At 37.9% G+C, this 21,474-nt stretch overlaps 1 protein-coding gene across 7 annotated transcripts in view; it reads right to left on the reverse strand.

Moving 5' to 3' along the window:
- Positions 1-21,474, reverse strand: part of Chd7 (chromodomain helicase DNA binding protein 7) — a 183,537-nt gene that overhangs the window by 26,497 nt on the left and 135,566 nt on the right. For 6 of the 7 annotated variants that reach the window (XM_076836464.1, XM_076836466.1, XM_076836463.1 and 3 more), the window contains 11 exons: positions 18,816-18,899; positions 17,267-17,404; positions 17,049-17,170; positions 16,423-16,666; positions 15,079-15,255; positions 10,725-10,868; positions 9,304-9,559; positions 3,356-3,566; positions 2,645-2,840; positions 1,760-1,927; positions 1,465-1,644 (listed from right to left, as the gene is read on the reverse strand). In XM_076836464.1, coding sequence (XP_076692579.1) covers positions 1,465-1,644; positions 1,760-1,927; positions 2,645-2,840; positions 3,356-3,566; positions 9,304-9,559; positions 10,725-10,868; positions 15,079-15,255; positions 16,423-16,666; positions 17,049-17,170; positions 17,267-17,404; positions 18,816-18,899 — 1,920 coding nt within the window. The remainder of the gene's footprint in view (positions 1-1,464; positions 1,645-1,759; positions 1,928-2,644; positions 2,841-3,355; positions 3,567-9,303; positions 9,560-10,724; positions 10,869-15,078; positions 15,256-16,422; positions 16,667-17,048; positions 17,171-17,266; positions 17,405-18,815; positions 18,900-21,474) is intronic. The other variant, XM_076836465.1, reaches the window with a different exon arrangement.

The following is a 21,474-nucleotide window of genomic DNA, read 5'->3' on the forward strand; positions in this document are numbered from 1 at the left end:
AGTGATAAAAGAAAAAAAAAAAAACAAACTGGAAACTAGATTTTTTTTTTTTTAAAGTACACATATTAAGAAAAACTAGGAGAGAATATCTGTAATCTACTATTAAACCTTTGTCTAGAATATATGGAGAGGTTATAAAACTCAATAATAAAAAGACTAATTCCTCAAAAAAAAATGAACAAACATTTCTCCAAAGACTATAAATGACTAACAAATATAAGAAAGTGCAGAGTGGGAGACCACATCACACCCACTGGATGTCTTTAACTAAAAATCAAATCATCTAAAGTACTGGTCAGGCTGTGAAGAAAATGGAATTCAAATATACTGCTGGTGGGAGGGGAACATGGTATAATTTTGTTAGCAAAAAGTCTAGTAGTTCCTTGAAGAGTTAAATTTGAGACTAACATATGACCCAGCAATTCCACTCACATATGTCCACACAAAAAACAGTACACAAATGTTTATAATGACTTTATTCATAAGACCCTAAAGTAGAAACAACTCAAATGTCCACTATCAACTGATAAAAAATGGTATACTCAGGTAACGGAATATTGTCCAGCAATTTAAAGGGACAAATTAATGATATATGCTTACAACATAGATGAACCTCAGAGATGTTATTTCAAGTGAATGAAGCCAAACACAGAAGATCAGGTATTGCATGTCTCAGAAGGTAAATCTAATTCAGAAAGAAAAGTACATCACTAGTCTCCAGGGACTGCATAGAAGGAGCAGGAAGAGGGTTAGGGAGTAACTGCAAACAAGCATGAGGATCTTTCTGGGGTGAAGGGAATATTTGAACTTAGACTGAGCTGAAGGTCGCACAATTCTGTAATAGGGTAAAGATGCTGAATTACAAAGGCAATTTTATGGTAAGTAATGGACACTTCAATAAAGTTGATAAAAATAAAAATGTAGAGTGGTTCCAGGTGTGGATGGCTGGAATGAAATGCAGGGGGAACCTCTGAAGGGGCTCTCAGGTGGGTGGCTGGGTGTTCAATGCGGCCTTGGCCAGAGCAGTTCTGACAGGCAGGAGGAGGGCAGGCTAGGGGGTGAAACTAAGTGGGAAGCAGGCAGTGGAGAAAGCTGGCGTGGCCTACACTGGGTGGATTTGAATTATGAAAAGAGTTATAGAGTTGCTGTAGCTACAGGGGAAAACAGCTGAAAGATCTTTTAAAAACGGGAATGACTTGGTCTTTCTTATAGGCTGTTTCAGAAATCAGGCTCTGGGGAGAGGATGGGGCTAAGAACATAGATAAAGGGGGCCACTGGTACCATATACACAGAAGAGGACCCAAAATGTTCTGTGGCAGGGACTCCCTAGGGAGATGACTGATAATTTTGCTAATTCATAACATAAAGGTTGGTTTGCAGCTGGTGAGCACTTTCACAGGATGCTCTTACATGTACTCTACCATGCTGTTAGAGAAAACCTGGCCTCTTCAGTCAGATTCACACCTTAGCAAATGTGGAACCTTTTCCTTCAGACTCAATGGTGATAGTGTGGGTTCGCCGTAGGAGAATCTGGTCGATGTCTTCTTCACAGAACTTAGACCCTTCATCTTCCTCATCCATGAGTGCACCATAAGCCCCCTTTCGTAGAAGATCCTCAATTTCTTTCTTGGAAAGCTGTTGTACCTGTTTTACAGAAATATTTAAAATGTTGGAAAAATAATCTAGTACAGAATAATTTCTTACTATTAGCTAAGAAAGAACCAGAGTAAATGAATGATTTGGGCAAGTCTTAGTTTACCCCATTGGTAGCATTTTCTCTTCCACTCATAGACTGCAGCACGGCTTTATCCAGACCAAGCTTCAAACTAGCCTTGTCGAACATTTCCCTTTCATAGGAATTTCTTGTAATTAACCTGTAGATTTTCACAGATTTGCTTTGTCCTATTCTATGACATCTAGCTTGAGCCTGGAAGAAAAAGAAAATTAATGGCTATTGCAATGCACCAAGTGTTTGTGTTCCCCCAAAATTCATGTTAAAACCACTATCCCAATGAAGACTTAGGGAGGTAATTTTGTCTTGAGGGTGGAGCCCTCATGAATGAGATCAGTGCTTGGATAAAAGAGGCCAGAAAAATCCAAGTGTGATGGCACACATCTGCAATCCCAGCTACTTGGGAGGCTGAGGCAGGAGGATCGCTAAGTTTGAGGCCAGCCTAGGCAAATTAGTAAAGCCCTGTCTCAAAATAAAATAAAAAGGGCTAGAGATATAGATAGGTGGTAGAGTGCCCCTGGGGTTCAATCCCCAGTATGGGGATGGGGTTGGGAGGGAGAAGAGTCCGGACAACGAGTTTGCTCTCTTCGGCTATGTGTCAACCAGGCGATTTCTTTGCTGAGAACACAACACTGCTGGCATACTAATTCAGACTTCCAACCTCCATAAATTTTGAGAAATACATGTTTATTGTTTAAACTGGTCAATTTATGGCATTTTTGTTACAGTAACCCAAATTAAGACAGCTAACAAAGAAAAACAAGTTCTAATAATTAAAGTAGCCATTTGGAAGCAGATTAACAACCTAAGAAATTTCTTCACACATTATTAATACACTGATTACTACTTGATTTCCCACAATTTTTTTTTTTTTTTTTTAAAGGCATCAGTAAGATTTCCTTGTGTGTTTACCTGGAGGTCATTTTGGGGATTCCAGTCTGAATCGAAGATGATGCAGGTATCAGCAGCAGTGAGATTAATGCCTAGCCCTCCTGCCCTCGTACACAGGAGGAAAACAAACCTATCGGAATCAGGTTTGGAGAATCTGTCAATAGCTGCCTGGCGGAGGTTACCTCTTACTCGGCCATCGATCCTTTCATATGGGTACCTGAAAAAAAATATTAATGAGGAGCTTGACAAATGGCTACAACAAAGGTGCTCCTTTTTAATTGTTAAGTAAGTATCAAAACATGGACTAAATACTAATAGAACAATATAATTTAACAGAAATAATTTCAGAGCCAGCATTTTTTTTTTAATAGCTTTTCATCCAACTGGCTCAAAGCTCAAAGATTGTTTTTTACTTCCTCATCAGTGACACAGCTAAACTCTAAAAATAGCTGACCCTTTTAACAGTAAGATAACAAACAATTTCAATTTTAAGAACTATTCACTAGTCAAATGAAAGCCATGGAGGAAAAACTGCCCACAGAAGTATGTAGTGTCTGCCTGTATCATCACAGAAAATAAACTGATGTACAATTAGTTTTGAGGAGGAGATGTCACACATTTTTCCCATTCTACCCTCTTTTATCATAAATGTCACTTCTAGGTGAACCACTTGGAGCCCGTGTAGGGCAATTTTTTCTTTCCTCTTTGTTATTCTGACACGGTGGCCCTCACCGTCTCTGAATGAGGTAGTCTTCCAGTATGTCCAAGCAGCGCACCATCTGGGAAAAGATAAGCACCCTGTGGCCACCAGCCTTCAGTTTTGGCAGCAGCTTGTCAATCAGCACTAGCTTGCCAGCAGCCTGGATCATTGCCTGGAGCTGAAAATCTGGAGACTCTGCATTGTGTGCTTCTTTAAACTCTTCCAAAATTTTCTCTTCAGCACCTGCAGAGATTGGACAGCATAAGTGAATACTGTAAAAGGTTTTTATTGCTAAAAACAATGAATTTGCCTTCAAAACCTACCACAAACTGTAGGAACCAGAATACCACACTTTTGTTTATCAACAAGAATCCATCTACTTACTCAAAGTTGGGTCTACACAAAACCACGGTGGTACAAAAGGGATCAAAGTTTTAAGCACAACACATTGAGGCATTTAGGGGGGAAAAAACCACATTTTCCAACAAATAAATGTTTGCTGTGTGTAAAAACTGAATCTCAACAACAGACTGTCAAGGCAGAAGTGGCAGAAACAAGCCAAGGGCCAGATACCTACAGAAAATTTGGAACCTAAATTGCTAAAGAAATGAAGAACTGTTTACTAGCTGAATATAAACACAAACAACAAAATCTGTTCTAAGAAACAAAAGGATGGAGTCCTAGCGAAGTGTGAGGGCCGTTCTTGGAGTCTATAATGGCATATTAATATTATCATAAGGATGACAGAAAGGGAAGCTCAGTTTCTGGATACTCTTCAGGGATTTTTTTTGAAAAACCTGAGCACACATCTACTATTCTAATCTCTTAATCTCCCTCCATGTCCATTACCACCCGACAATCTCCTAACATGCAAAAATCCCATCTTGAATGACCCAAACCTTTTAAAGCTCAAAACACTGAAACAACCTTTAAGTATTTAATACAAGACTTTCTTAATTCAAGATTTTCATGTTTAACTCTCTTTTGCTCATAGCTCCACATGAACTTTTTGCTTGTTCAAAGACTTCAGAAAATTAGAAGTTTCAAGAAAATGGCTCCTTCCTAAGGAAGAAGCCCCACCACTTCCTCTCCTGACCCCCTCCCCTGTTTATTCAGGAAGCAGCAACTTCTTAGGTGCCTGGAATTGGAATTGGGCAGCACTGGCTGGCAGTCTGTGCCTCAGGCTACCAGGGCACAGCAACAGGCTTAGCCCTCCTTACGGTGGAGATGTGCTCACCAATTCTTCAGAAGATACACCAAATGCATGCATCTAATGGGATCCATCCCCAGCTCAAACTGTGCTAGAAACTTTAAACTATACTTCCTATGACTGGCTTCAAACATGTAACTAAGTAAACACAAGATAGGGCTACATAAACCTCAAAAGGGTTTTAAAGGTTGGGACACAGAGGCCATCACAACAACTCAGATGGCAATTTTGCAAGAAGCGCAAGATGGAATAAAACAGCAAGCTGCTTTGCATTCTAAGGGTGCCTGTGGAACTTACCTTAAGGACATGGTCATATGAATAAAGATGGGGTGTTTTATCGTGAATCAACAAAGAATTCACTAAGAACATTAAAGTCACTTAGTACCTTGACCAAGCTCCAGGGCCTTCCACAAAGCCACCTTCTCACAAAAGGGACTGGCAGAAAATACCAGCTCCTTCGACATTATTGGCCCCCCAGGCCTTCTTCAGTGAATAAAGCTAATATTCTGATTTTTTTCTATAAGTATAGAAAAAGAGCAAAGGGTTTTCACTAAGGAAAAAGAAATGCTATTTAAGAGAATTAGCAAAAACGTTTGCCAAAGTAGTTAAACAATGTTTTTCAAAACATGAATTTATAAACCCGGGTTCTAGATTTGGGAGGTAGAGGTGCTTAAGAGGTGGAAATACACTTAAGTTTATACATTACATTAGATCTTCAAATTTGTACTTTTGAATGATGTGAGAATTTTACAATGTAGAAATGGCAGATTAAGTATTTTTTATCCATATGAAACTAAATCCATAATCAAAATAAAAGATGATGTTTTAATAATTTAAATCAAGTTTATGATTAATAAATATTTTTCAAAAAATGAGATAATCATTTTAATGAAATAAAAACTCAAATTTTAGCAGAAATATCATTTTTAATATTAAACTTATTCAGAGATTGAAAAAAAATCTGCCTTTTCAATGCTACCAACAACTTCTCATCTAGAACAGGACAGAAAACTGTACTTTCTTACCCAACAAAACCTACTGCTAAATTATCAATTCAGCTCTTTGTTATGAATTTAGAGTATTCAAGTAGTAGCCAGATTACACTAACAAGACTTCAATTAAAAGCAATGTCAGCAAACATTTTCTGTATGGTGCTCTTGTGAAAGAAGGTATGGGGTAAATATTAGGGAGGAGGGCAATTTCTACCTTTTGGTGTCACACCCACGTTTTCAAAACTACCAATTAAAGATTTATCCTGATAATAGGTACACATCATTCAGGAAATTAACTGCAAATGTGTTATGATAAGTCAAAACACTCAGTTGGCTCTGCCCTAAATTGAAGTATGGCTGGTACTACATTTACAAGGACATGTGTTATTAAAGGCAACTTGTACAAGGATGTACTCACTTCCAACCTGAAGTCTTTTCACTTCAGCAGATGGTCACTATCAGGGCAGTGACAGTAATATCATCTAGTTATATTAACTATGGACAGGAAAATATTTTGTTACTGAAGATTACATTGGAAAAAAACTACTATTGTTTCTCTAAAACTCAATCCATTGGGTAAGCCCTGTTTTTATTTTATTTCTGTTTTCTATATTCTCCCTACTTCCAATGGTGACAGCCACCAACTCTATTTATTTATTCGGCAGATTGTGGGGTGGAAAAGGAATGCTCTGCCACTGAGCTACAACCCCAATCCTTTTTATTTTTTTCATTTTGAGATGAGGAAGGGTCTCACTAAGTTGTTGAAGATGTCACTAAATTGCTGAGGCTGGCCTCCAATTTGCCCTTCTCCCTCAGTCTCTAGAGCAGCAGAACTTACAGATGTATACCATTGCACCTGGCTAATAAAAACCAATTATTCCTAAGTTACCTCTGTCCATCAGGGGACTCTTGGATATGTTTTTCAACATTATTCTGACTCTTACATTAGGAAATCTGAAGTTGAAAATTTCATTCAAATAAAGGTTGGGCTGGTAAGAGTAACCTCATTTGTTACCGAGTTACCTGCTTAACTTTTAGCAAGAAAAACAAGTAGCAACACTTGCTGGTGCTGGACACTGTTTCAAGTGCTTAAGTAAAACTATTAAGTCCATTAAAAGGATTTTTTACGTACTTTACATTCTACAATCCCTGTAGATTCTCTGCCTCCTGGGTATGTTACGGCTTTCACCTTGCGCACACTGTTGCTTCGATTTTTCACAAGTGCAGAAAGGTTGTGCTCAATGGAACTAAATAAAGTTCAGTTTGACAGGCAGCTTTACTCTGCCATAACTCATACAAATTTCAGCTTCATATTTCCTTCCAATGTTCAATAGTGTCCAGAGATGGCTCTGTGACAGGGTGCCATCTCCAGATGGTGGGTAAGAATGAACAGCACAGGCCCTGGAGCAACCTCTGTGAAACGCAACTGTCTACATGAGTTATTGGGAAAGCTGTATGCTGAGGGGTATATATCTACATTTTTAAAAAATTACAACTTCCCAAAAAATAAAGGCATAAAGACACATATGTAGCAGATATTTCATAACTTGTTGTAAGGACAGAAGAGCTAACCTCAAGGAATGACCAATCAGAACAAATGCCTTAAAATCCAAGCCTCAAGAAGCCCTAGGAGGCTCCTGGGAAACTAACGTCCTGAATCAGGTAACACTGAAGAGCAAGCAGCCCAGGAAAGATCCCCACCAGCTGTGGGTTTGAGGAAACCACCCAGGAATGCTCAATGCATGTCATTACATGTGATCTAACAGGGTGGACGACTTGGTGGCTCAGGGACATCTATCTAGTGTCACTGACATTTCTCTCTTTACATCCACTCTGCTGGCGGCATTCCAGTCTTGCTGTTAGTATATCCTTTTCTCTTCTCCCCGCTTGGAGGCTTTTATCATTTATTTTCTCCTCATCATCTACTTTTTGTGAAATATGCTGTGTGCATATACGTATTTTCTAATAACACCATTATTTGGCCTAAACCCCAACTCAACAATGGGCTGGTTAACATGCACCATAATGGCCATACAAGCGCCCAAACACACTGTGATTAGAAGGCTGGTATATTAAACATGTAATCATCACAAACAACATTCTCTTTAGAAGACGAAGCTACAAACATTAACTTTTAAAAAGAAATTCACTGATGTCACATGAAAGCAATGAATGACCTTGGGTCCTTGCTCTGAGCCCATCTTCCAGGGACAGAACACTTTTTTTTTGGGGGGGGGGGGATACCGAGAATTGAACTCAGGGGCACTCAACCCCCAAGCTACATCCCTAGTCCTACTTTGTATTTTATTGAGAGACAGAGTCTGAGTTGCTCAGTGCCGTTTTTTTTTTTTTTTTTTTTTTTTTTTTGGCTGAGGCTGGCTTTGAACTCGAAATCCTCCTGCCTCCGCCTCCCAAGCTGCTGAGATCACAGGCTTGCGCCTCCATGCCCAGCTTGAGGGACAGACCACTTTTGGTCTTATGGTAAAAGAAACTCCTGGATCCAGGGTACATTGTGAAAGGGGAAAAGATTAGGAACTTTTTAAATCAGCTGTTCTAGAACCTTGTGGACTGTGATAAAAACAGAGTAGGCTTTGCTCCTTCTTCCCTGGAAAGCCCCTAACTGCACTGCAGGCCAATTGTAACTGTGCACAAGAACCCTTAAATTAGCCCCGAGTCGTCATCTTTAATGCATATCACCTCCTGCCCAGACCGCAGCGTCTCGGAGCTGATCTTTCTGCTCGCCTGCTTCCCATCCCATTCTTTTTACACTGTTGCCCAACTCCTCATCCTGAGTCATGTACCTTATCACTGCTCAGCTCAAACACCAGCAGTGGCTCCCCTGCCAACACACTGGCCAAAGCCCAGTATCTGAGGTTCCAGTATCTGAGGTCACAGGGCCTCGTGGTGTCCAAGTGTCTGGCCCCAATGTTCACACACGTGCCTTACACTTTGGGCAATTTCCCCTTTGTGTTCAATGCCTCCATCTTCTTGCTCGTGTTATAACTTCCATCTGAACGTCATTTTTTTCTCTAATCCAGCCTAGCAAAAAAACCTTCTACCCTTAAGGCTTGTCTCAAATGACAACTAACGGCTTTCCTAATCTCAATCCCTCAATATACTGCAGGCTCCTTGAGGCAGGTGCTCCCACAGCCATGAAACACGCACCCCTTAATGTTTTCTGAAAGCACAGAAGAGAGGTTCAGTCCCCATGTGTTAAGTAATACGATGGTTTTATGAGGAGAAGAGCAGGGCCATATACGGTCCGTCGGTAATAGGGATGAACCATGGCCAGAGCTTTGCGATCATCTCTTAGTCTCAGGGAACAGGTGCTGAAGGCCTCCAGACTGTGAGGAATATGAGGGCTTTAGCAAAGGCCTTAAACAGCTGAGAGCTGTTGGCCCACACCACTAGAGTTCCTCTTTAGCACCTCTGATTTAAACACACATTCACCAAGAAAACCTCAACCGGAGCTAATCTGTCTTTAGCTAGCATTTCTGATGATTTCTAGCCAGGGAGCACAAATGCTTCCCTTTAAAGGTCAAAGGAGGAAGGAGGAAGGAGACAAGGTGAGAACATGCTCCCAGGACCACAGGGGCACCTGGCATGCGTCTTCAGCACCACAGAGGGAGGCATCTCAGAGAAGAGGAAGCTGGAGAAGCTCACACAAGTGGTCAGGGCAGCACCAACTGCACACCACGAAAGCCTTGATCTGGGGACGAAAGGGACCTCTGGAGCCTCTACGGTCGTTCAAGTAAAGTTCACAAGCAGGCAGGCTTACCATTGATTAGGTACGGATGATTGCAGCACTTCCGTAATTCCATCATAGTGTTTAAAAGGTTAGGTACGTTAGCTTGTCCACCACCTTTGGAAAGAAATGTAAAATTCTTCTCAAGGATGGCTCGGTAATATTTCTTCTGAATGTTTGTTAGCTCAACTTCAATAATAGTTTCTTCTTTGGGGGCCAAGTTCTTTTCTACATCCTCCTTGAGACGTCTCAACATCATTGGCTTTAGAATAGCCTGAAGTTTTTGCACCTAAAAAAGGACCTTAGGTAAATACTGGTATCAAGGTTTGCGTCATATTAAACATATGCTATGAAAAATTAGGAACAGCTCATTTATTTACTATCCATTTTCACTTTTCAAAGTCTAATAAGGGTATAAAGGAGCTAATCTTTTAGCTTTCATGAAAGAAATCTGAGAAGGGTTGGAAAATTCTACGTCAAATGCACTGCTTCACCTACCCAAGAGTTCTGAATACCCAGAAGGGCATGGAAAATAGTACATAGCAGTGGAGAAGAAAAAAAGAAAGAACTGTATTCATTTAGCTTTCCCTTCTGTTTGTCTTAAGCCAAAGGGATGGTGAGGAACAGGAAAGAAACCATGTCACAGAGTGCTATACTTCTGTTCTCTTTATCTGTAGAAAGAGCTAAACAACAAGAACAAGGAGCTTCAATGAGCAGGGGAGAAATGTCTCTGCCTGGTTCTTTTTTCCGCTGATTGGCAAGAGGACACAGCACAACACATAACTTTAGAAAAGCAAAACAAAACAGACTTCACTTTGAACTAAGCTAAGAAGTTTTAGTGAACAGAAGAAGGGTACATAAAGACCAAGATTTCAAACTATCTCCACATTTATTTCAAAGATGGCACATGAAACATAGCAAGTGATGCCCGCATAACTCTTACGGTGTATATATAAAAGTATCCATGTGCTTTTCATACACAATACCTGATTTACTTCTCCCAGAAATCCTGGGGGCTAGTAAAATGAAAGTATCTGGACTTGAAGAAACATACAACGTGGCCAGGTATACATGCTTCAGAAATAAGAGTGGAAACCCAAACTTCAGCAGGCAGAAAGCTCCACCAACTTCAGGGGCTTCTACCACTATCCCCAGAAGTAGGCACAGCAAAACCACCAATATGAATAGCAGAAAAACCTCTGAAAATTACCTCAACAGCTATGTAACCTCTATACAAAACTCAATAGCCCTCCATGAGGGTGAACGGACAAATGAACAAACGAAAAAACCTCCATAATGATGACTTGGAAGGTCCAAGGGAAAGACCCTCTGTCTACTAGGTGGGGAACAAACTGTGACATAACTTACATTTTTAAAATACTTAAGCACTTGGCCATTTCATGAGTTAATCATCAATTTTGATGACTGAGATAAAAACTTGAAGTGATAAGTACCTGCTCTTCTGTTTTTAGATCACCAAATTCTTGCATAAAGGTGGTTTCTGAAGGGAAGCGACTTGGTTCCAAGAAATGCAGCAAGCTAAAGAGCTCTTCCACAGTGTTCTGTAGTGGGGTCCCCGTCAGCAGCACTTTGTGTTCCTATGGTAACACAAGAAAAGCAACTGACCACATTGCAACCAAATGGACCTTTTAGGACGAATGCTTTCCCCTAGCTCTCCATTTTCCTGCTTCTGTTTGTCAGTGGCAATTCAGCACCCACCCTACACCACATATAGAAATGAGGCATAAAGACAGAGACTTGGGAAGGATATGGCTCCTGCTTCAGATGAGTGGACATGTGCGGGGTGCTCTCTAGAGCTCCACAGGCTCCTTCAGTGTCCTTTTGTTTCTTCCGGAGGTTATTAGGTCAATATTTTAGTAGGATGGCTTTCTAAATCCCCTAAGTCTCAGTGTTTTTTTCTCCACCAAAGTTAAGTTTTTCCCTGAAATCCCTAGACCAAGAGAAGGCGTTCACGTTTCTTTCTGTTCTCTACATCAACAGTGCTCTCATCTTTCCATCTGCTTCCTGCATGACTCACTTTAGAGACAAAAGAAGTTCTTCTAAATGCAACAGCATATGAAAAACTATTTTGTTCTGCAAAAATTTCCAACTGGCAAAGAGGTCATCTTGGTCTTAAATACCACAATCATTTGAAAAAAAAAAAAAAAATCAAATGCTATTTCTAACTTTGTCTCTTTGAACCAAGTTAGGTATTTCTTTAATTAATTCTCCCTGTTTACGAACTTTTTCCAGTTTTCCTTTTGTACTGTGAGACAAAGAAGCTGTTTTATAACAATCAGTCTTAATAGTAATAAGTTTATAAATCTTAAGAGTCTTATTATTTCCTACCTTGGTGTATATTATTATCTTATTATTTCCTACATTTGGTGTATAGCACAACTAATCTTCTAGTAGTTACAAAATCAATATTCTGAATTAACTTGGAATCTGAGTAGACTTAGTTGTCAAACATACCTTACGCTCAGCAAATACTAGTTGAATGAGATAAAAGAAGAACACACTTAATTTTTCTTCATATCTATCATGTCTTATTTGTCAATGAGGCTCTGTGAAAGTGAGGTGAAGCACTTCATATATTTTCCCCTCCTTTTCTCCCCTCCAAATAGATGTGTTTGATCAAAGATGCATATGCCAATATCACCTTCAGAGTCTTAAATCATTAAGAGTGAAGAGTCTGCAAATCAGTTCAAGAGTTTCTAATTAATAACCATACTAGTGGAGTTACATGGGCCATAATGGCTGATATGGCCAAGTTCTGAATGACCCTATGAAATACTTTTTTAAAAAGTACTCAGGAAAACATGATTATACAGAGAGAGAGAAAGGGGGCGGGGGAAAGGGAGAGAGGTATCATATTATATTTTCTCCAGTTTTTTTATATTTTTTAATTGCTGAGTTAAATTCTAAATATTTAATCAAATCCTTTAAAAAGAAGTGCTTTTAATTCACTAATTTCAAAATAAATGTACTCGTATAAGGGAAAGGAGGTCCTTTTTGGTGCTGCTTCACTTCAATGACTGCCTAACAGGCAAATACACCAAGTAATTACCAACATGACCTTTACAACCCTTTTTGTACAGTTATATATGAGTAATGGAATAAAACTAGGTTTCAGTTTGAAAGTGGATAAGAAATTTTAAAATATGGGATTACTACACCCACTATAACAGGCATCCTCTGAGAGACTCAGGCTATCAACTATACCACCTCCAAGCTCAACTATGCCAGCAGATATGCTTTTGTCCTGCAAATATCACCATTCTTTTTAGTTCTGATGGCCTGATACACATTTAGTTCCATTTCACCAGACCCTTAAATTTGTGTGGGACCTCCTGGCAACAAAATGACAAGAAAACAGAATCCACGAAGAACGACCACAACCTCCCTGGCTTCTCCTTGTCAAGAAGGGACAAGGGGTCAGTTTTGCTTTCCCAGAGCTCCAATGGAGAACAGAGAAGATGGTGACTGCCCCTCCACATATCATCTCCACAAACAGTTCCTTTTCTCAGGAGAGGGGAAGACACTCAGTGGTCTTCATTTCCTGAGAATGAACCTGGGGATCACCCTACCAAGGACATTTTCATCTAACTCAGGACAGCTCAGGTAGCAGCAGTTCCCTAAGACCTGCACTGGAATTGGGTACAATTACTACCCACTGTTTTGACTGTGACTTATTCCAGGAAAAGAAACATGAAGAGTGATAAGTGGGTAAATTCTAATGATACTCATTTTAAGTAATGATTTAAATACTAAGCAATGAGCTGTTCAGAGCACAAATACAATTATATTACGTCTTTGACCAATAACATCCATCTTCCATCTTAAAAACATCTCTTCTGAGATTTAAAAACAAAAAATCCTAATTATAAAAAGAAAATAATATTTTGGGGGTTGGGGATACAGCTCAGTTGGTAAAGTGCTTGCCTTATATGCACAAGGCCCTGAGTTTAATCTCCAACACCACAAAATAATAATAATAATAATAATAATAATAATTTGTTCATTTGGTAAATGGTGCTCCCTAGTCAGTTAGCCAGAGATGAGTTACAGGTACTCTGAGTACTTGGGCTGGCCAGCAAGACTGGTCTCCTGTGGTAGCGGGCAGCCTTCTCTGTCTACCCCAGTGTGGCATACAGATATTATCATTTTATATGTATGTCATTATGGAAAAGGTTTAAGGAACATTGTGATGTAACAGAAAATTATTTAGATAATAGATCCCAATCCATTAATGAAATATTAATATAAGTAACAGAAAATTCTTCAAAGTGTTTCAAAGACAATCACACTGTCTGATGTTGATAGTTTAAATAATTTGTACTCATCAGTAAAGAACTATTTTGCAGTAAGAATCTACTATATGGGAACACAAGAACTAGTAATAGAACACAATTGACAAACTGTCAGATGACTATGTAGGACTTTAGGAAATGGTCTGTAAGCCTCTAGTGGATCACCACTATGAGCATAAACTAATGCTGAAAGGCTAAAGAGAGCCATAGGGTTTCTCCTTCCATGAGTACACCACATGTCTTCAAGACTATTCCATGTTTCTAAGTGCTCTTTCCACTTGTCTTGTGCATTGGCCACCAAATAATACTAAATTGCTTTGCATAAGACTTAGGACAGTGTCTGTAACAGTTCATTAAGGAGAAAAATGGGAAATTCTACCCTAAATAATATAACAGTCAGACGTCTTCCTTTAAACAAAACTCGATTTTGCCTGTTTTTAATTAAAAGAATAGTAGGTTAATCCAATCCCCCTAATTTAAGAATAAAAGGAGCTGCTTCAAAGAAGCTGCAACAGAAAGCTTTTAGGTGTTCTTTGCAGTAATACCAGTATTTAGTTAAAAAAAAAAAAAAAAGTCTAGCTATGAACATACAAAGTAGTCCTTCCCATCTCCAATTCACAATTGGCTAAAGATCAAATTTATAGAAGTCAGCATTAAAGGGATTTTTAATTTTTTTTTATTTTTTTACTTTCTTGGAGCTCATCAAATCACCCAAGACATCCTAAATGACAGCAGCATTGTCTTCATATTGTACATTAAAAATAAAAACAAATGATCATAACCAATTTGTAAAACTGTGGAGTGAAAAGTCGTCCAAAAATAACAGGTCAAGTAGCAATTTATGCTAAACATCACACACAGCCAAAGAGCATGACAAATCAACCAAATTCTACTATACTACAATATGTGGTTCCACGATATTCCTACTGAGAAAACTCCCAGGAAAGCTAATCACAGAGAAAGCTAGAAGGGTATGGGATAGATGTGGCATAAAACTTCAGGTCAAACTTGAGGTCTTGTAATGCCCCAAACTTTCATGCATCTTTGCAAACTGAACCAACACCAGATATCATAGCCAACTTACTAAGAACTAACATCCTCAAGTCCAGCTGGCCCTGGTAGGGCAAACCCTAGGGATCCTGGAATATAACTGAATTATTAACACTGAAATAAAGCTTGGTCTAACAGCTAAGGAAACAGCTGACGTTGTGAACAAAAGGGTTGAGGCAAATACTTTAAACTCACATCACTGAAAATATTCTGACTAAACTCCGCTCCGAAACCACTGTTTTAAAACACCAGCATACAAATTTAAGAGTTAGAGAAAGCAGTAACAGTTTTTGAGTAATGGAGAATTCAGAATACATCATGATATTGCACAGGCTTTGCAGATAGCCTGTGAAGAGAGGCATTAAGTCATATTCAGAGCAGTGCAACTACCAAGTCAGAAACAATTCTACTCAGGTTCAATGGTATCACCAATATGATCACTGACCAGGTCCATCATCTTGAGTCCCTCCAAGAGCTTGCAGTTCCTATTCTTCAGCCTGTGGGCTTCATCAATAACCACACAGCGCCATGGAATATTCCGCAGCTCAGGACAATCAGTCAAAATCATCTCAAATGTAGTGATGATGGCATGAAACTTATAGGACCCCTTTATCACTCGACCCTACAAGAACAACTCAGAATCATTATTTAGCACTAATGACAACACTGATCATTTTAGGATGGATACATAGCATAAAACAGAAGTATTTGTCTCTTTGGACCCATCCTCATTTCAGGTATTCTGTTTGAAAAGTTATTTTGAAGGCTTTAAGGTGTTATGAAAAAACAAAGTTTTTAAATCTTTCCTTTTAAAAAGTAATTAGAAAACTATCATAGTATTTCAGATACAAGTCCCTTCTAGATCACATGCAGTAAAGTACTAGTAAATGCACCCTGTCTACTGACACCCTACAGACTCTAAACAGTGAAAGGCCAAAGGGACTGGGTGCTATACTAACTTTTGAAACTTGTAAAAGGTTTTTTTTTTTTTTTTTTTTTTTTTACTTTTGCAACTCATTTTATTCTTTTAACACTTCCTATAAAATGATAAAACATTTGAAATAAAAAAAAACACATTCACTTAGAACTTTCCAAATCTCAAGATAAATACAAATATAGATTTCAATATTTTTCTCATTTAAAATTATGTAATTATATGTCAGATTTCAGGTTTAAAAATAGAAACAAACGTACATATAAAACAACTCTTGTTTTCAATTACAGAATGAACTTCCATTTATTACTTACAGTTTAAAACTTTGAACAAATATGATCCTTATCACATCATTCATAAGGTTTCACTGTTAATATAATTTTATAAACAGGCACTGAGAATAACAAAAATTATAGCACTTGCGACTAAAAGTCAAAGTATAAATTCTTCCTCTGGTGTATATTTGGATTTTTGCAATGCTTAATATTTTTCAATTGTAGCAACAGTATAATAAAATATTCTTCTATTCACATTTAATATCATTTTTGTTTAGTTTTGTCTTAGGAATACAAAATAAAGCTAACATTGTAGTACATTATATGAATTTCAGTGATCATCTAGATATTTTATTATATTTAAATAATCAAAATGAAAAAAAAAAGCTATAAAAATAAGGTCATTGACACTGTAGAAAGATAATACAAACTAACTGGGCAAGAAATCTCAAGCCATTTCCCAATTTAGCAAAAACTGAGACCTTCCCTCAAGTCACCGAAAGTGACTTTTTAAGTCGAAACTTTCAACACCTTAAAATGCATGTAATAAGCACAAGGAACACAACCTGTGAAGTTTTACCTGGGGATCTTTGAAGTACATTTCATACAACTGAATGGTCCGACGACTAGCTTGACTCCCATGATACACAACCACGTTCAACTCTGTCCAGGTTCGGAATTCCCTTTCCCAGTTGGGGATCGTGGACAATGGGGCAATTACTAAAAAAGGGCCATGGATTCCTTTCAAATATATCTCATAGAGAAATGTAATGGACTGGATAGTTTTTCCCAAACCCATTTCATCTGCTAAAATGCAGTTTCGCCTTTGGGAAGGAAGTAAAATAAGAAAGTTTAGTGACTACAGATATTAGGTACTGCTGTCTTTTATACACACACACACACACACACACACACACACACAGATTACTCACAAAAGCATAGCCATATGGATTTAGATTTTTTTTAGAGTCAACAAAATACAATTTCAAACAAAATTATCTGAGAAATAAAAATTGCTTCTACATACTTCTGTCAATCTTTGTATTAACATTTGTTAAATAAATATTAAAACTGTTACCAATGCTTGCTTCTTAAAAACTTTTCATTAGAGTTAAATATTATTTACATTCTTTTTGATTACTTTTTCCAATAACTATAAAGAGCTACAATATTTTATGAAAGTAAAGACAAACGTGTCGTACATACATGTTGTACCAATTGAAAAGCAGCCAGTTCACTCCCTCCAACTGGTATTCCCTGAGTTTGTTATTGTTTTTATACTCCCTGGAACTCTCCGATTTCTTCCAATCATCAGCAGGAGGTCGCTCCTGTTTCAAATATAGTAAATCCCATTAGTGGTTTCTTGAAGACCACACCACTATGCTATTTTCAAATTAAATCCTCTACCATGAGCCAATTCTTACCACACGCTCTGTTTCCGGCTCCCTGGACATGAGTTTCTCAAACTCTTCGATCTTGGCTTGATCTATGTCCTGCCTCAGCTCCCACGTGCTGTCTTCATAGGGAAGTGAGCACCACTTCACCAGATAATGAGTCACAGGCTGGGCCAGGTTTAAATAAATCAAAATTGAATTCACTTGACCAAATATAATATAGTAAGGAAAAACATGTGCTCTATTTCATCTATCAACAGATACTACTGCAGTGTCAGGAATGCCAAATTGACAGATGCCTTAAAACTATATCCACTATTAAATACTTGCCTCTAGTCTAAACTTGAAACAGAGTTATGGGGCATTATCAGAACAAAATTAACTTTTAATCTAAATCATTGGTAATGTTCAAAAGTCAAAAAGTATACAGGAATAGCTAGTAAATACCAAGAAGCTAAAGCTGAGTCTTCTTTACCCCTGTGCAAATCATTAAGAGTATGATTCAGGCTTCTCAAGTAAGACCATCGGCATACTTATGTTTACATAATTAGCTAGTTTCTTAAAGAATGAAAAAACAGGCAAATTTATTAGGATATCTGCCTTTTCCTTGGAGAAAGAGATGCTGTTTGTATACAACCACATTTTTAAAATACTATATTTGAGCTCTAGAAGATTGGAGGGCAAAATATTTTGGGTAATGCAAACCAGTAGAATTTCCTCTTTGTCTTTCCTCTAGAAAACACTTTGGTTTGTTGGTCTTCATTTCAAGAGCAAGGTACACTGACCTGGTTAATGTTAAAAATATTTGCTGTACAATGCAAACAAGGTTTGAAATAAAATTTTAAAAATATAACTAAGTAAAATTAGAAAAATAAAGATATTGTTATAGTCTTTGAAACATCATGGAATTCCACTATCTAGAGTTCGGAATAAAATGGGAGTCCCTTGACAAGTCTCTCTAGATAAGCAAGATCCAAACACTTAAAACATAAAAACTCAATTTAGTTGAAGCAGCCAGGAATGACAGAACTCATGGCAGGTCACCACACTGTTACCAAGACACATGCTCAGAAGTCACTAGAACTGTTTTTATCCTTATGTCCCTATCAAATGTTCTTGACAACCTCAGAGAGTTTGCAAAGCAACATAAAATGCCAGGTCTGGGATCTCATGAAAAGAAGTACTTTCTATTAGCCTCTGTGTACTTCATCAAATGAAGTTTATACTTCATTAAGGAAATCCAATGCTAAATAACATTAAACCGAATCCTGCTATAACTGTACTCTTGACTGGATGCACACCAAACCATATTGAGGTCTTTATTGATCATATTCTAGAATTGTGAAAAATGTCAATGTAGTTCAGATTGAGAATTGATTTTTTAAAAAAGCTCCAGACTAAACAAAAAACATATTTAGCATTATTATTATGCTATAAAACTAATAATAAATCATTAAATTCCAGTTAAATTTAGACCACATGTATCATGATCAAGAATAGGTCTAAGTTTCTCTCATCTCTGAACACATGAGCTGCCTGAACCACCATTCTATAATACATACAAATGATCTCTTATTACCTCTCCCCGGTCATCTGTGCTACGTGCAAAGTCCATTATCCGGTCAACCTCCACATAATCTGGATTAAAAAGCTCATCCTCAATCTGCACCAAAGGGGAAAAAAAGAAATTAAATGTTTATTTCCTGAGAGGAAACGCTGTTTCACTTTTCACAAGGCAATAATATTTTGGATCATAGTGATACAAAATTTATATTTGGCAAATTCTATTATATTAATTGAAAAACTACAATTTAGCAAAATCACTCCCCATGAGGAAATCAGACTTCTTAGACTTTGTTAACAGAGTCTTTTAATTACTGTGTGAAATCTTTTACTGTGAGAGAATGTTTAAGAATATTTTAAATGAAGTGTGAAATTACAATTCGCCAATGAGCAATCCAAAAGGCTTATGGCATGCAATGCATTTAGCATTCTTGAAACTACAGTTTGCAATAAAGAATCAGAGCCATGCACAGTAAGTGCTACAGGAGTCTCATCACTACTTGAGTTGCCTGGTGCTCTACAGCATCATTTACAGAATGTTATTCAAAAGCTATAAACACTGAAACCAATGGATTTCCTTTTTTAGCATGAAAAAGTTTATGAGGTTTGGTAGTCTTTGCCAATCAATATTAGTACCTCATTTAGAATAACAGTCCTGTCATTAATCTTAAATGTGTGAATGATTTATTTGTACTGAATATAGAGTAAAAGAATTCAGGATAAAGAAATGAGGTCTAAATAATTGAGCCATTTAGCCATTATTTCAACAATTTTTGTAAAACTGTGTGTTCACAAAGTCATCTCATGTGAAAGAATAGAATGTGGCTCAAAAGGAATTTATAGACCAATTCATACCCAAAAGCAGCCCGGGTCAAGTAAGTTTTCATATCTGAGTTATAAAGCAAAAGATACATCATTATATGTTGCTATAGGTTAATAATATAGCTTTGTTAAAATACTTAACAAAAGACATATTAGAAGTCACTTGGACACCATTTGTATCCCCTGAATTGCAGGTTGAAAAGATAAGCTGTCAGTCACACTCTGTCAAGGAGAATGAACATGCTCTGAGTTACCAAACCCACTTAAAACACCCAGTTGGGTCCTTTGAATTGTTGTGACTTATGAACCCAAAAGCAAAAAATACAGGAATGTGCTCTGTCTCAGGTTTTTTCACATGGGTGAACAGTAATGAAACACACAGCAATGAAATGTCCAGTTAGAGCGTTAACGTACTAATGCGCTGGCTTTCTCAAAATCTTCTAGATTGAGAGAAACAATATGTATGTATGATTTGTGAACCCTAAAATGTTCCACAAAGCAGGTTTTGATGGCAAGAGCTCTCTTTAAGACAACTTGCTCTTCAACATAAGTTTTCATACTCGGTGCTAAATTGAACTTTTCCTACATCTCTATTCATTAAGTGAGTAATCTATGTCATCATGCATGCAATGAAATCTCTAGTCTAAACAATCTGCTGAAACAGACTTCAGGTGTAGCAGACTTATAAGGAAGGCCAACATGCAATAAAGAATGTAAAAGAAACTACAACTGAAAAATGGAAAGTAGGAGAGCCTTGGAATACTTAAAGCCATGATCCCTTATGGGATAAAACAAACAGGTAGGATTGTGTGTGTGTGTGTGTATATGTGTGTGTGTGTGTGTGTGTGTGTGTGTGTGTGTGTGTGTGTAAAAGCAGGGGTGAGGTATGTTGTTATTATTCTCTGAAAACTCTCATTCAGGTCAGAACTTAAAATTTCTGGTTCCTAGTTTACCAACAAGATCATGTTTTCCAGTCATGGTGCATTCAACTCACAGAGGCGACAGGTTCAGACAGTCTGTGTAGCTAGGGCCAGGCACAAATCCCTACAGACCATATGACTACAGGAAACAGAGATCCAATAAATTTAATAAACAGGACCAGGATTTAAGGATGGAGGAAAGCTGCCATTGTGATTTTCCCCTTTTTCCTCCCACAGACCTTCAGAAAAGGTCAGTAGAACATATGGCATCTTTCTGGAGGGAGGCTAATAATTTCAACTCACCTAATGTCACAAAAATTTAACTTTAGTTTCTCTACGAAGGGCATGAAAAACAGAACCTTATAATCATTTTCCTCAAAATCGCCCTTTCAATAAAGAAATCATCTTAATATCCTCTGACATGTAAGAACTGAGTCATATTCAAGTAACTTGATGTCACTCAGTGTAAACTACTACATTGGCTAACAGGCTGGGTCCTCAAGTCACACAGCTGGTGGTCCAGGAGTGGGTCTGGGGGAGAGCACCAGTCAGATCTCCACACAGACTTAACTGTTCACTGGCTGGGATCACAGATAGTAGGTTCCCGGGAGAGCAGGGACTGGTCACCTGAGATTGGAAGGACTTTGTGACATCAAAATACTGAATGCTCTTCTCACACTTCTCGTCTCCACAAAGGGGTGGCAGTGCAAGGAAGGATGTTAAGCCAGGTATTGTTTTGCATCAATTTTCATCCTTCTTTAGTTTACATTCAGTTAATTCTTTTGTAAGGAGGGGAATGAAGAAATCGGTAAATCTTATCTTTCAACGTTAGAGTTTTTCTTTCATCTATTTGAAGCTATAAGTAAAACCAAACTAGTGATCAAAAAGTCCACACACCCCAGTAAGCAGCTTGTGGGGGAAAAAAAAAATATA

This window comes from Callospermophilus lateralis, chromosome 16, assembly GCF_048772815.1.
Source record: "Callospermophilus lateralis isolate mCalLat2 chromosome 16, mCalLat2.hap1, whole genome shotgun sequence".
Classification (NCBI taxonomy): Eukaryota; Metazoa; Chordata; class Mammalia; order Rodentia; family Sciuridae; genus Callospermophilus; species Callospermophilus lateralis.